Below are 17,225 nucleotides of genomic sequence, written 5' to 3' on the forward strand. Positions count from 1 at the left end.
ACAGGTTTAAAGGTCTATTGCAAATTCATTTTTCAATGCTGTGAAAAACCACAGACACATACATCAAGCCACAATCTAAAAAAAAAACCTCAATAACAAATGAGTAAACAAGTTAATGACCTCTATCAGTCTGGAAAGGGTTCAAAAACACATTTCTAAGGATTTGGGACTCTAGCAAACCACATGGACAGCCATATCCACAAATGAAGGAAATGTAAATGATATATGTAAGTGTGATGAATATGTAAAAATGGAAAAAAGGAAAAAAGGAAATCCACTGCTTTGAATGTGTCCCTGTCCCTGCAGGGTTCACAGCTGCCACCTAAGCAGCACCACACCTTCACCTGCAGTCACCTGTATCCTCCAAGACACACCCAGCACTCCTCTTGCTCCACCAAGAGGAAACAAATTTCAGATTTGTGATCTCAGACATGCACTTTTTACCTGCATCTCTGGAAGTTCCTGGAAAGAGATAAACTAAAGAGACAGATGATCATTTGTATTTAAGTTTCTGCTGCATTTTTAGTCACTATTTAATTCAGAAAGCCAACTGGTTTAATTTTTCTCTACTTTGGTTTTACAGAAAGAGGTAAGATCGCTGCCACTTTTGAACTTTATCTTTTTCTCTAATTTTCCTTTTCATAACCTTCCAATAACATTTGCGTGTGTGTTAGATAAGAGTCCTCAGTAATGTAAGTACAAAACCCTAAAATTAATTTCCTCCTTTTGCAGATTAAAATGTGCTCCTTCATGTTTCTCAAATTCATGATGGTGTTATTCAACTTCTTTATCTTTGTAAGTATGTTTCCACTCTGATTACACATACAGCATGACTAGGAAGAAGATGTTGTGGCATGGTTGTGAGACACTCATTTACTGAGTGACATTCGTACAAAAAAAAGTAAAAAAAACAAATAACCTGGAAAATAATTTCTCTTTCCCATTCAGTGCAAAAAGAGATGTTACATAATCATCTCTGACCACTCTGAAGGCCTAAATAATACTTTTTCTATACCAAAGATTTTGCCTGGTTGTTGCAATTTTTACCTCATTAACTTTAAAGGCTGTACATTAATTATGCCACGTACATCTTCACCTCAGTCTTACCAATGTAAAGCTAAGTTTGCTTGGGGTCTGGGCTCACTTGGGTTCTTGCTCTCCCAGGTGAGCTATAGATGAGATATAGCATGAGCCATTTTCCTCAAAATGGAAATCATCGGCTGAGTGCTGCTTGATAAATTTGGTACAGCAGCTCTCAAGGTGCGGTGATTGTGATGTCCCTCTGAAATCTAAGACAGCACAGGAGAATGATGTAACAGTTATTTATTGGTCATGAAGATCTTGCTTTAATGTGAACGCTCAAACATATTTTTGCAACTGCAGCTCCCTTCAAAACATATCTAAAGCAGACGCTTTTTCAAGAACTAAACCCTGTTGTTCATAGTGGCAGGAGAAAACTAAATAAGTGAGCACGTATAGGAACATTAAAGGATAGCAACTAAGACTGTGTTTCCTTATCTTCAGTGATAAATAAATAGTGTGAGTACATATGCATAAGTAATAAATGTAGTAAAAGCGAGAGCTATGAGCACACAAGCCCCGTCCTGCTGTTCAGGTGCATACAAGGTCCAGGTAATCAAATGCTAGTTAAAGAGAGATAAATCTCATAGGGAACAGGGAAGCAGCTAAAATATGTCACATCGGACAGAGAAGTGAAATGAGGGGCAGCTCAAAAGCCCAGTTATTTCAAAATGCTAATCATGCAAAACTACTATAGTAGAGTCCAAAAAAAATATGAATCTCACACTTAATAATCAAAGTGTTTAACTGTTCAAGATTATCTTAACATATGATTTGTACTTCTCCACTGAATCTTCTAATCTGTGAATGTGTTGCTCATGATCAAAACACTAGTAAGTGGCTTGAGAGTGTGCTAGGAGAAACAGCAAGCCTCCAGGATGGCACGTCAATATGTTGCATTGCCAGGAGTTGGACTACCTGCCCAATGTCTGTAGGGTCCACGTAACACCTCATGCTACCAGTAGTTACACCGGCCCTAAAAGGAAAACTGGTGAACTAGTGGGGTTATCTCATTGTGGCCCCTCTAGTGAACCCGTTGTTAATTTTATAAACACCAATGGAACTGAAATGTATTAACAACCTTCTCTGCATCAGTACTGACTGATGGTATAATTGTTTAATGTGCGCATTGAAGAAGATATCCTGGTTAAAAATGACTCCAAGATTCCTCACAGTGTTACTGGAAGCCCAGGTAATGCCATCCACCATGTGTACACCATGTTTTTATACACCAAGACTTTAGGGAAGAGTAGAATACTCATGGTTTTATCTGAATTTTGAAACAGGAAATTAGAGCATCTAGGTCTTTATGTCTTTAGGACATTCCTGTAGTTTAAGTATTTGATGTGTGTCATTTGGCTTTATTGATAGATAAAGCTATGCATCATCTGCATAGCAATGAAAATGTATGCTACATTCTCTAATGATACGGCCTAAGGGTCCTAGCACAGATACCTGTTAACCTCAGTGTGTGAAGAAAACTCTCCATTTACATGAAAAAAACTGGAGTCTATCGATGGATATGATTCAAAACACTGCAGTGCAGCAACTTCATTACCTATGGCATGTTGTAATCTCTGTAATAAAATATTATGGTCAACAGTGGTGAAAGCTGCACTGAGCTCTAGCAGGACAAGCATAGAGACAAGTCCACTGTCAGAAGCCATAAGCAGATCATTTTTGATCTTCACTATTGCACTTTCTGTATGTGATGAGTTCGATCAAACCAGTTAGCTGTTTTACAACTACTCTATAATTTACCCTAATTAGGCCAATATCCAAAATTATAACTCCTGGGTCAAGTGATGGCTTTTTGATACTGCCACCTTAAAGGCCTGTGGTACATAGCCCATTAATAAAGATAAATCTATCTGTCTATCCTTCTATCACTTTCCAAGCTTTTCAAAGTGAACTAATTCCCCTGAGGTTGTTCTCTTTTTCATTCCCACTGTAGCTTCACTCTCCCCTTATTGGAGCCTTTGTTTCTCATTCTGCAGCCTGTTATTCAGTCACAGTCCACTAACTGTAAGACTCTTTCTGTCTCTATAGATGACAAAGACATTGTTTCTCCACCACTAGCACCAATTATCAGTCTCATAAAACCTGGTTTACTCCCAGTCCCTTTGCAATGTAGCTCCTGAAAAAGACATCCAAAAGCATATAACACACCGTCAAAGGTCTCAAAAAAGGTGAAAACTGTGCCAGCTGTGATAAGTGTATTTATAGCTGGCACACTTTTCACCTTTTTGTAGATGGGGCATGATGGTGACAGAAATGGGGTTTGAGGGGAAATATGCTTCTTGCATTACATTTAGTCAACAATGCTATGATGTACTGAACAGGCTGAAGAGACACCCCAGAGTAAGAGGTGGAGAGTGAAAACAAGAATAAATGAGAGAGTCAAAAACAAAGAGAATGTGTAGGAAAGACAAAGACAGGAAGCAGGAGATTTTTCCCATAAGGGACATGTCAGTGTCTGAAAGAGTGCTGGAGTGTGGAGTGCTGGTTCCTGATGTGGAGCAGAAGGGGGTCCCATGATTGAAACCAGTCTGATAGAGCCTGACTGCTCATATGAGGCTTCAAAGTAGGGTGAGTGGAGGGTGAAATACACAGAGGGGATGGAGAAGGTTAAAAGGGTATAAAAGAAAGTGAAGAGAAAGTCAAAGATGGAGACATGAAGGAGGAGCCGGAGAGATCATGGCAATTACATTTTATTTATAGAGCACATTTCATCATACATACATATAGTTAGAGTTCTGCAAAGATAGCATTACAGCAGTCTGTTAGCAAATGCAAGTAGAATCAAAGTACAACAGCTATCTGGTGAACAGAAATTCACCAGAAAGTATCACGCAGCAGTGAAATCAGCAATTGAATAAACTACTGACTTATGACAGCAAGACATAATATAAAATGTGATCCAATTCTAAATTTGCCATGACTCTTTGTCATGTTAATGAAAATGGATTAAATATTTTTTACATGATTAATACAGCAGCAGGACAACATCACATTTAGCCCTTATCATATTGACCTTTTTTCAATTGTTATCCATATTTATCTCGCTCACCAAACCTAGAGACTAATATTCACTGGGCTTCCCTTTGATGTTGTGTTGTAAAGCACCTGGAGATAACAGTTTCTGTGAAACAGCGCTGTTAACTACTAAGCTATTCGGTGAATGCCCATGGGGATACTGGACACATACGTAGTGTCCAGTTTTTGTAAAGCTGAAGATGGAAAAATTACACTGCAGTCCATAAAATTAATGGAGGATAGTAACATTCTCTCTTTGTTACGGGCAAAGCCGTAATCCTGGAGCCTTCCTCCAGAAACCTGAAGGCTGGCTTTCTCAAACAGCATTGGATGGTTATTGAATCGGTTCCTGTTCAATGAGCCTGTGCGAAATAAAGGTAGTGACATAAAGATGCTGTCATTTTGTTCACACAGTTTTAAAAATGGTGAGGTTTTGACTTGACCCAAGTCCATAATAGGAAGCTCTGGCAACAGCAAAGTTAACAAAGACAACAACAACAAAAAACAGTAAATGCAGATGCCTTCACACAGGTCAGAGAAACTATATTAATCCCAGAGGGAAACTGAGTTGTCATAGCAGCAAATATACACCAAACATCAAGCACTCGCATAAAATGAGTGTAGAAACAGAGATATTGATAGAATAAATATTAAGAAATGTTAAGAATATTAAATATTAAGATAAATACATAAATAGAGATAGGTATAAATATAAATATACATATAAATAATAGCAGCGGGAAGGAACGACCTACTGTAACGTTCCCTCAACAGCGAGGTTGAAGGAACCTGTTCCTGAAACTGCTCTTCAGATTGTCCAGTGTGTTATGGGGGGGATGGGAGTCACTGTCCATCATTGCCTGCGGTCTTGCCAGCATTCTGTCACTGATCACCTCCTCCAGGGTGGCGAGCTTCATGGCAACAACAGACTCTGCCTTCTTGATGAGTTTGTTCAGTCTGTTTGTGTCCTTTGCTTTGATGCCTGCAACCCAGCACGCTACAGCAAAGAAGATGGTGCTTGCAACAACAGACTGATAAAACATATAGAGCAGCCTGCTGCAGACATTGAAGTTAATTGGGATCTTTATAAGATGGAAAGAGGAAAAGAACTTTTATTTTTACCTTAGGGGCTGCTGGCATGAAATCTAGACACAAAGACTACTACACTGTCTGGTGACACCTCTGTTTGGATTCATAAGACATCATTAAATAGTCGAAAATTGTAGTTGAAAGAATTTATCTGTTGTCTGTAATGCTCATGCTTCAATCTAATTGGTGCAGCATGTAATGTGATGTAATGTGGTTTCTTAAGTAACGGCAATGGCTATATCCATAGGGAGGCTTACTTGATTGTGGACCAGTGTGAGACACTACAGGTTGAAGACTTCATGAACCAAGCAGTTTTTTTTATATTTTAAGCTGGTTTCCTTCTATTAGGCTACATAGCCATTTTTCTCATTAGCGCAAAGAAATATCCAAGATACACATTTGGGTACTTATTTGACTACACTCTGTGTACTGGAAATATATGCAAATTAGTGCATAATAATGATGATGACCCTATTTGCCTTTTCAAACATAAAAAATGCAGGAAACATAAGGAATGCTACAGGTAAGTGTCATTGTAGTAGTTATTTCATAATTTCTTTTTACCTGTAAATACTACTTTACAGTTAACATTACAATGCATAGCTTAAGCTACAGTCACCCTGGGGAAAGCAGTAATCTGATATAACAAGATCAGTGTGAGGCTGTCTGTCTGAGATTATAACTTGTTGATTTGTCAGCTCTGTTAAAAAAAACAATGTAACCAATTAATGTATCCATTAATACAATTTAAATGATTCTGTACCAGTAGAATACATTGAAAATAACAGTGAGAGTGAGGGAAACAGACACGGACATACTATGTTAAAATTGATGCACTGCTCTTGACGCATGGCAAAGTAAATGCAGAAGTCAATAAAGAAATAAAAAAGTGAACTGAACAGATCATCCCATTTTCAATTAAACAATTTAATTTACTTATTTTTGTCAAATGGGAATTACTTGCACATACTTAACAGAAATTTGCACATGGACACAATTTTTTCCTAAGCGTACAGTATATGGATCTTGTTTCTCCTACAGATGGGTGGCCTCACTCTGCTGGCATTGGGGATCTGGGTGAGCAGTGATGGGGCTTCCTTGCTCCAGATCTTGAGACCTTTCTCCAAACAAACTACCCAGGTGGTCAATGTTGGCTTCTTTTGCATTGTCATCGGGGCTGTGCTGGTGCTGCTGGGACTCTTGGGCTGTTATGCAGCCCATATGAAGAGCAAGTGTCTACTCCTTACAGTGAGTGGACAACTCCTGCTTTAGACCGTGGCTAATAAAGTACCTGAACACTGGCGTAACAAATGAGTGTGTAGCAAACAGCAACAAAAAGGAAAAGAACAAAGACTGGAAGGAAAACCATAGGGTGCACCCAGAGTCACTCCCTGTGTGCATTCAGATGGAGAAACTCACTTGGTGTGCAGAACTTTGAAGCTGACAATGAGTCACTAACAGATTTTCCAGGCTCCAGGGGCCTAGACAATCTTCTAATATTTTTACTACCCTGTCACGTCAGTCACTGATATCATGCACAGTTTCGGGTAGTCATTTCAGTCTGTCTTCAGAGTCAATAAAAGTTTGTCACCTGTAATTGCTTAAATATTATTTCAGTGGAATCATATCTCAATCACATCTCAATGGAAAGTTTGAGCAACTAAAGAAATAAGACTAAATGTTAAACTTCAATTCATTAGATGGAATAAAACAGCAATCATGGATTAACAATCTATATATGTATTGCTTCACTGTTTTTAAATGAGGACACTGATATTAAGATCAAAAACACTAAAAATGATACTGTGTGGTTTCATGAAGTGGCCCACATTTTTTTGGTATCCCACCCATCCTTGCATTTACACTGGGTTCATCAGCCACCCTCCTTCCTCATCCATATCAGCAACACCACCTACCCTTGTACAACACATTGTACATTATTACACTCATTAGTGAAGACGTTAACTACCTCTTAGCCCACTGCAGTGAGTAATGAGGAGCACAGGCAGCACATTTTGCCCCTGCAGAGCCCCCATCATGTCTACAGCTCCTGGTGAGTTGAATGACAGCAGAGGAGTATATTCTACAACTGGCATCACAGTTAACAGCACATATTTGGCCTACCTGAGAAACTGCTGTAATGAACTAAACATAAAAAATGAAGATGGATCGTCAGCTCTGTCCTTTTAGCATAGACCCGTGTACTCACTGTCCATTGATTTTACAACAATGCGACTATAGATAAGCTTTTTTTATCAGTATATTTGAAAAACCTTGACACATTCCCCTCTTCTTCTCTCCCTGCAGTTTGCCTCCATCATGCTCATCATATTCATTTCTGAATTGGCTGCTGGAGTCGTAGCTTTGACTTACACCTCGTTTGTAAGTTTTCATTTCCTGCATCCATCCTTTTTCTCTTTCCCCATTGCTCTCATTCCTTTTTCTTTTGTCTTTTTTTATTTTTCTCATCTAGTTCTGCTTTTTCTCCCACCCTTTCACCTCTTTGTGCCATTCTCTGGATTTTATCTCAATATAAATTTTCTATCTTAGCAGTGGACTATTATTGAATTATGGGCTTTATGTCCACCTCACTACATTTCTGCTACTTAATGACTCTGGGATAGCCTGGGGCTGTGTGCACTGTCTCTCACTTTGAACAATATATTACTCTGAAATATAAAACCTAAAGCATTTTATATGCAAAACAGCCTATTTAGATATGTGTTCCCCTCTGTCTGCCTTCTCTCTCTCTCTCTTTCACTCACATACACACACACTCACACACACACACCTGCATACATGCATGCTCCATTTTCATTTAGTGCCACACCAAGTAAAAATTAAAAGGAATTCAAAGGCGCTGTGAAAAGGGAGGTTAGTGAAGACTGGGGTCCTAAGAGAAAATCGGTTGTGCCTGAAATTCCAGAGGCAAGAATGGTAATCTAATACTTGGCTTTCTGCAGCTGGGAAATGGGGAATAGAGCAGAGGGAACTCTGCAGTGCTTGGAAATTTCATTTAATTTGTTTGAACTTCTGCTGTTGATAAACCAGCTTAAGCTGCAGGTACACACTGCAAAAGGTATCACAAAAAAGGACAAAAACAAGCAAAAACAAACAAAACAAGCAAAAGAAAGTCCTGTAGATTATAACTGCTGAAATATTTCCCAAAACCAAAAACTGGAGGACGTAAGACTTTTTGGTAGTCTTACATAGCTACAACACATGTACATCCTGATCAAATCATTGCTGGTTTGAACACAAAAAGTGATCAGACCTAAGAAGTGAGCACAGTGGAACCCTGGCTTACGAAAATTCAAGTTATGAAGGCACTTAACGGCAATATTTCTGCCCATGGTACGGCAAAATTCCCGCATAACGAAATAGATAAAATAGAAAATTAAAAAAAAAATTAAATTAAATTCCATAATGTTATGTACATGTACTCGTACATATGTATGCATGCATACGTATGCTTTCTTCAACCTCCGCAACCTCTTCCACCAAGAACTTCGTCTTCAGCCAGCATCGCCTCACTCAAAAGGCGATGGAAAAAGGTGCTTCGACTTACGAACATTTTGACTTACCCTCTGGAACGAATTAATTTCGTAAGTCGGGGTTCCACTGTACAGTTTGACTGGCTCATTATTATTTGCCAAGTGGCTGCTGCATTTATTTCTTTAACTTACTCTAAATTTCTACTGATTCTTCTCTACTAATTCACTCAGTCACATACACATTCATACAGCACTTACTACTCTATGACATAACGTTCTCATACTCTCATACTCACACACACTGACTCCAATGAATGTGGTTGTAACTCAGAGGGCAACTCATTATTTTGCCCAAGGATACTTCAACATACAGACTGATCCACCCACTATGCTCCAATTAGTTGATGACCTATTGTACCTCCTGAGACAGAGCTGCCCCATATCATTTGTATGATAATCCAGTGAAAACAACAATCTCATGTATAGGCCTACTGATGATGTCAAATGGTGTGCCACCTGGCTAACCTTTAGAATTGGTGACAAAGGGCATCTGTGGTGGAAACCAAACAGACTTATTGTTGGCCATTATAATTTACCATTAGCCCACCAGCAGGCCCATTTTACAAGCAGTTTTTAAATGTCCATAACTCTGTTACCGTTTGTGCTAGACAAAATGCTTTGGAAAGAAGAAAAAGTGAGCTTTACAGGGGTATTGTGTTGTCATGGTAGCAGAAGACATCCACAAGGTAGTACTGTCTGAACATGGATGTAAAAAAAAATCAGGTCTGATTAGATTATTTCACATTCGCTTCACGTTTTCATATTCCTCAACCATTTTGGGCTAGAGAGAAAATTCAAATGGTTCCTAAAAGATGTTAATTATTTTTCCATTTTGCACCCAAAATAACAAAATAATCCATTGGACCTGTACAAATCTTGGCCAATAAAGGATAAACTACCTCAGTGATCTCATCCCCAGACTCTACTTCCTCTACAGAAGATGTGTCAGTGAGATTAAGGAGGTCCTCAAAGTATTCCTTCCACTGGTTGACTATATCCTCAGTTGAGGTCAGGAACACCCTCTGCACATCTGATTTTTTGGCTTCAGCTACTGCTGAGCCACATTCTGTTTGGCTTGCCTGTACCCATGAGCTACCTCTGAAGTCCCACAGGGTAACCCACTGTTCCGACCAGTTACACTCCTCTAGGTCTCACTGTTGTTGCCCACAGTGTTAAAGTCTCCCAGTAGGAACACTCGATGGAGCACGGTCGAGCACCCGGCTCAGTGACTCCAAGAAGGTTCGGTATTCTGAACTGCCATTCTGTGCATAAGCACAAATGACAGAACCCATTCTCCGACCCAAAAGGCAAGCGACCTTCTCGTTCACTGGTGTATGTGTGTGCAAACTAACCTGACAAAAATACTTTAAAACTGAGGCTTGCTTTTGAATCAGCAGTTTTTGAACTAAATTGACATATATACATATATATATCAATTTTTTGTTGAGCGATTTTAATTTTTTATGCAGTTGCCCTGATGTTCTGTTAAAGATTATTTTTTGCAGTGTCCAGGTTTGCATTTAACTTCTTTCTCTGGGTGGAATGTAATATATTATGTTCCTGTTCAATTCTGAGTGTGCCACCTATCAAACAAAGAAGCTATAGGCAAGTGTGTTGGTGGTTGTCCTTGGAGACTGAACATTGAGCTGCTCTCCTGCTGTCGTTCTCTGAGTTTGTTAAATTCAATCTCTCCACTCTCATTTCCAAAAGCTGAGCAAACCAAAGCCAGCCATGTAAACGGCAACTGGTGAGAGACGTTTTGACAACAGAGAGCATGCTTGTCTAGAGAAAGTGAGGAGTGGGTCCAAGGTATTGCCTGAACCCCCATTAAATGTAAGATATAACTCAGCTTTGTTTTCATTAAAACAATTTAATGTGCTCTTTGTTATCTTTAGCATCATTTGTTCATTGCAGACATGGTGAGTTCCATCGTGGATATTAATGTGTGAGACCAGCTTTCCATCTCCTGCTTTTCATAAGACACAATAAACACTATACCAGTGGAATAATGAAAATGGACAATATACATCTAATATGCATATATATAGCTGCCTGTGTAAATATGTAAAAGACAGAGGCGGGTACAAATAAAGGAGGATATAAATAAAGCCCTGATCTATCCTGTATTACTTATCTGCAGCATAAATCTGCCTTTTGGTTTCTGGGTCTCTGCTGCTCATCTAACCAGGAAGTCAATAACCTTCAGGTAGTCAGAGTAACTGAGATTTCCAGCATGTATTATGAGAAGCTGTCAGTGGTCATTGTCATGGTTCTGTTTGTACAAAGTGACCAAAGTGGAGATATATTACAGGGCTGATATGATATGAGTTTTGAGTACATTAGTGAAATAGATGTGCTGTGATGTTTAGTGACACAACAGTCGCGCCACTTTAATTCTTAATTCTTATCCTTAGAAAATGTTTAAAAACCAAATGCCTTAAAAAACAAACAAAAAACCCAAAAAAAACAAGAGGAATATAAATGTATGTTGTACTGATACATGTACAACAGATTTAAAAAAAAGTATTGAACATGCCACCAATTTTCTAAGTAAATATATTTCTAAATGTGCCATTAACATGAAATTCTGATTAGATGTTGGTAACATCCATTCCAACCCACACATGCAATAAACCAAAACATACATGTCCATGTTACTAAAAAGTATTGAGTGCATTAGAAAGGGTAATTTCACCATAAACCAGCCATGGTCAGGTGTTCCCCACAAGATTTCACACAGACTAGTGAACAGAATTCTCAGAAGGGTTAGAAGAGTCAGAAGAGTTTTCCAAGAATCAAGGACCACTTCTGGAAAGCTACTTCTTGCTGGCACATATGGACTTATCCAGTGGCACAGTGCTCCCAACTACCGTGCACCTTTTTGTGCACGGTAGTTGGGAGCACAGTGTTTTCATGTTTTTTATGCCTTTTTATTGCATCTTCCAGCAATGCAATGATCATTTTTAGACATCAACCTCAGACAGAACCCGGACTTTACTTTGGATTGGACAGACAGTATCCCACCTGAGTTTGTGAGACCACTGAGTGCTCTGTTGCTTTTTTTTAGGAACAGAAGGCGACACATAGGTGGTGAAGCCAAAGGCAAGATATGCTTCATCATATTTTCTAATCTTTGGCTTGGAAAGAAGTTGGTTTGGAAACATATTTGGCGATGCTTCATCTTCTGCTTTGCGTTTGTGTGGGAGCCCCATAAAAACTCTGTCCATTATGCTAGCAGTGTCCCCACCTCTCCCGCAATGGCTCTGGGCCCCCACTTTGGGAACCTCTGCGCTAACCCAACAAGCAAAAACATGACTAAATATATAAAAAAGGGATCGCTTATGACAATTATGACAACTATCAACCCACTCCTATGAACAAATGACTATATCACTTTCTTTGGAAGTAGTTGCTTTGATTTTTATTCATTGCTTTCTTCTTAACATGTAAGCCATACAAGAAAAGATACTGTTAATTATTTGAAAAACAGCAACATACTATAAAGCAAGAGATCAATAATTTAATAAAAGATGAAGGTGGAGATTTTGATCATGTGTAAATGTGTTCATACCACTCTACATTGATAGATGTACAGTGCTAACATCTCCTGCATCACTGAACTGTGTATTACTTCAAGCTCTTTGTTGCTTATCCACTGGGTGTGTGTGTGTGTGTGTGCGTGTGTGTGTGTGTGTGTGTGTGTGTGTGTGCGTGTGTGTGTGTGTGTGGGCGAATGCACGTGCATGCATCCAACAGAAAGTGACAAGGCACAGGGCAATTGACAGTGTTGAATTAGCCTCCTAGTAATATATCTTTCTGATCTTAGCCTCACTTGGGGGGGCACATTTAATTGTGACTTGTATCGCAGCATCCCCTTGGGATACCCCATGTATCCCATTCACTGTGCACGCATTCAAACATGTCCACCCACACAGAGAAGCTAAAAAGAAAAAAAAAATAGGCTACATGCATTTAGAGTACATTTCTGACCCTCCCTATCCATCAATTAGGTCTTTGTGACAGTACGTGATAGGTTTATTTATCAAAACAGAAATAGCAATCTGCAAAGGAAAGGAAACAAAGAAGGGAGGACATGAGGGCAAGCTATCCTTGTCATGATGCGGTTCTGTGCAGGCAGGAAAGGCAGGCAGGACCCAATCGCAGACTACACGGAGGCAAGAAAGTGAACTCAAAAGGCAGCTTTATTGCTGACACAAGGGGAAAACGGTACAAAAGTAAACTGGGAAAATACAACCTAAACACACGGAGAGGCACACAAGGAAACACACAGCCATGGATTGCGACACGGAGCACAGGAAGACACAGACACTAAATACAAGAGGGATAATGTGGGAAGTGAGGACACATCTGACACAGTTTACCTAGACATCACAAGACACTAAAACTAAACATAACAACCTAGGGAGTATAGATAGAAAGGATTGTCACTGGGTAATTTTGACCCAGTGAATTTAGAAACAAAATATAAAATTCAGACTAGATGTGTCCAGTGAGGATATATTTGTTTATATATGATGTCAGTAAATCTTTTTTTTCACAGGCTGAGGGGATCTTGAGAGCTTGGGCGACTCCTGCTCTACAGAAGCAATATGGTAATGATCCTGCTGTCACTAAGCTCTGGAACAGCACCATGACACAGGTACAGGATATTGTGTTTTCATATTCTTGTTATATGTGTTTAGAACTTTATATATAAACTGTATATACATTCACCACCGATTTATGTATACCTGCTTAACTGCATATTAACATATATATCTGTTCTGCCAATCACATGACAGAAACAAATGCATTTAGTCATGTACAAAAGTGGTTTAAGGGACTTGAACATGGCATAGGTGCTGATGCTAGACAGGCTGGTCTGAGTATTTCAGAAATCGCTGATCTACCTGCATTTTAGAACATAGTCATCCTACAGACAATGATCTTCAAAAGAGAAAATATCCAGTGAGTGAAATTCCTTGTTAATGTTGGAAGTCAGATAAGGTTGGCTGGGATGCTTTGAGCTGGTAGGAAAGCAACACTAACTCAAATAACAGACAATGTGCAAACACATTGTCTTGTCGGATGAGTCTGGATTTCTGCTGCCTGAACAGGATCTAGTAACCATTACAGTGGCAAACATTCAACAAAGAGTGTCAAGCATGAACAGCACCAGTTGGACAGTACCAGGCCCCACCATGATTCACATCTGCTTGCTGAAGAACTAACTGCACTCCATGAGCACCTGGCAGCAGAAATAAACCGGTTGCTAATGGACAACACGTACCTGGAATGGATAATTGAAGGCTGGACAGTGCTGATCCCCAATGTTCCCAGATCCTTGGGGATCAGAGGGGAAAAGCATCAGCTACTGGTAAACAGAGCAGTTGTTCAAGATGCTCTCCCCCCACTATTCTTTGTATGCCTGAACTCTTTAATCCCAGGTGATTGACAAGACTGATTACACACACTGCCTACAGAATGGAGCAATCGTTAGCCACCTCCTCTACATGGATGATATCAAGCTGTATGCCAGGAGTAAACAGGACATCGATTCACTTATCCATCCCACCAAGATCTACACCAGTGACATTGGAATGCTATTCGAACTGGAGAGGGAACAAACAAAGAGAGTGATGGTAGTCAGAACTGAGGGGATTGCAAAACCAAAAGGGAACATTGCAGACACTAAGAATAGCGAGAATTACCGGGCAATCTCACAGGGATGTGGGAATCATGACGCGGCTGCCAGGAAAGTTGCAACCACCAAATACCTGCAGAGACTAAGGCAAGTCCGGAAGAGTTAGCTGAAAGAGAAGAATGAGATTCAGGCAAGTAACACCTACACCCTGCTGGAATATGTCCGAAAGAGGAGATAGAAACCACTAACATCAAGACAAGACAGTGCCTTTAAGAAAGGACCATTATGTAGATAACCCTCTTCACATATTTTCCTGCGGCATGAATAACACAAGAATGTCATCCTTCTTTCAGCTACGTTGCTGTGGTTTCTCCAACTACACTGATTTCATGGGTTCTAACTTCCAAAATGCAACTGGAGGCGGCCTGCCTTCCATCTGCTGCAGGACCAACAACAACACTTGCACCCCAGCCCAGGCAGAGTACAGCAATGTGCAGGTGAAATTACCACATTATACATTGTGCAGCTTTGGCATGAAAACAATGACAACTCAAACAAGCTAGTGTTTAGCAGGAATACTGTTTGCCATGCTCTGTGGCGTTCCAGGTCCAGTTCACTGATATGTAGCAAACAACTGCCAGCTACATATGTAGCTGTTAGTGACCAATAATTAGAATCAAAATAGAATCAAAAGAAGTGAAAACAAATATTCTGTCATGCTATGAAGTTGTCTGGGGACTGTGGGCCTGGAAGTAAAGCAGGTTGCCTACTAATTTGAAAGTTGGTAGTTTGATTGTCGGTTCCTCCTCGGCCAAGATTCTGATGCCTTTATATTAGAGTATGTGTGCTAGACAAGATGGTATGGCATAGAATAAAGCACTGTATGAATGTGTGAGTGATTGGGAGTATGAGGCTTGTATTATTAAACTGCATTTCGAGGGTTTAATTCTAGTAGAAAAGTGCTACTTAAATATGGTTGTTAGATAAGAACTAACTATAGAGACCAAAACCTGTAAAAGACCTTTTTAATGCTGTAATATTAAATATTTTTACATAGACATAAATGGTGTTAAGCATAAATAAAGTGTATATTCCTGGTATTGAAACCATGCCACCCACATTGTAGTTCATTACTGACACATGGAGTGGTGTGAAAATGTGTGGAACATCCTGCCCAATGACAACAATGTCCAGTAAAAACAATGAAAACTGTCTACTGCAACTATTTTTTTGTTTTTTGCCATGCGTTTTTAAGCTTTAACATTTTTTCAGGTTAACTTATCTTCAACTGAAGTCTCATTGTAGCTCCTGCATGGATTGAATTTCCACAGTCATTCTTTCTGCATAACCTCAGAGCTATGCAAACAAATGAAAAACACCAAAACGTCACTAAGATTTTTAACAGTGGGGGACCATGTATGTCTAAATTCTATGACATTAACAGTTAAAATATTTGATTCTGGACCAAGTGTTGACTGCCCCAAGCATCTTGATTCTGACCTAGAAATGTAGTGGTTTTTGAGCCAGCCATTATTTTGCAGTTTTGCGAATGTTATTTTTGCATTAGTGTCTGCATGAGTGTCAGCCATGCGTGTTATGTTGATGCATTAGGAATTAACCAGAGCCCATTTCCTATCAGGGCTGTTTTCAGCAGATCCTGATGATCATCAAAGAGAACGCTAGCACCATGGGAGGCACTGCTGCAGGAATTGGATTACTGGAGGTAAAAACTCATGCAAAGCTTAAGGATGCATTCATGTTTATGTCATTCTGTTTGGACTCTTACACTTTTGTTTCTCCAGATTGCTGCCATATTGGTATCCATTAACTTGTACTGCCACCTGGATAACGAAGATAGCTGAGAGGTCTTCACAGAGAACATTTTGGGAGTGACAGATAATTTAATTAAAAATCAAATCTATATTAACATCACTCTTATTCTTTTTATGCAATAATTAGCTATAAAGTCATATTTATTATGTAAAAAAAAACATCATATATAAGTTTCTGTTAGAAGTAGTACACTTTTACCAATATCATCCTTGGTTTTCAATGTTGCCTTTTCAAAAAGAATGTATATATAAAATAAAATATTTCAAACATTTATGTGTTTTTCAACACCTTTTGGGTTTTGTTTTTTTTTTATTATCCACATTTAGTGGCCACAGTTTCAGATCTGCAACAAAAGTCAGAAAGTCAACTCAGTATAAGGACCTAAAGGTAGAAGCAAACAAAAAACTGTGAGCTGAAGAGGTTCAGTCAGCGAGCACCCAGAACAAAATGATTTAGTTTGACTAACAAAAACCTCTACCCATATTTACCCATATTTAGTGGCGAGTTGAACAAAAGTCTGTTGTGGAAACAAATTGCTTCAGGTGACATATGCTAAATGTGATGTGAAAGAAACGTAAATGGCGGACATAACATCATATTGATGATGAAAATGAAAATCTAAAGTTAAAAAAAACATATAGATGCTAATTGCTGCATGGGTAATCATGTTTGTGGAAGGTTTCATGCAGATTAGTCAACCTGTTAAGGAGTTCCAAGGGTACATACAGACATATGTACATAAATATGCTACAATCATATATAGTAAGAAAATTAAGAAGTGTTCTGTTTGGAGAAGGGGAAGTACTGGATTCCTGCATAAAAACCTGATCCCATCTGTGACATACAGTGGTGGAAGAATGATAGCTTGAGCCTGTTTTGCTGTACAACACCAAGGACAGGTCAGTATGCTTGCTGGAATTGGAAAAATATGTTGTTAATTGATCTTAAGAGCATATTTTAAGCAATGGATTCAGGGAAAAGGTTTTTAC

At 39.1% G+C, this 17,225-nt stretch overlaps 1 protein-coding gene across 1 annotated transcript; it reads left to right on the forward strand.

The window, feature by feature from the left end:
* Positions 1–736: 736 nt before the first annotated feature.
* On the forward strand, positions 737–16,414 carry tspan1 (tetraspanin 1). The gene is made up of 7 exons (XM_084910699.1): positions 737–795; positions 6,247–6,453; positions 7,513–7,587; positions 13,321–13,419; positions 14,757–14,900; positions 16,043–16,126; positions 16,206–16,414. The coding sequence occupies exons 1-7, from the start codon at positions 739–741 to the stop codon at positions 16,263–16,265; spliced, it is 726 nt and encodes a 241-aa protein (XP_084766825.1). The 5' UTR covers positions 737–738; the 3' UTR covers positions 16,266–16,414.
* The last annotated feature ends 811 nt before the right edge of the window (positions 16,415–17,225 follow it).

The sequence above is a fragment of the Perissodus microlepis genome, chromosome 17, assembly GCF_051167445.1.
Source record: "Perissodus microlepis isolate ML-2025 ecotype Zambia chromosome 17, ASM5116744v1, whole genome shotgun sequence".
NCBI lineage: Eukaryota > Metazoa > Chordata > Actinopteri > Cichliformes > Cichlidae > Perissodus > Perissodus microlepis.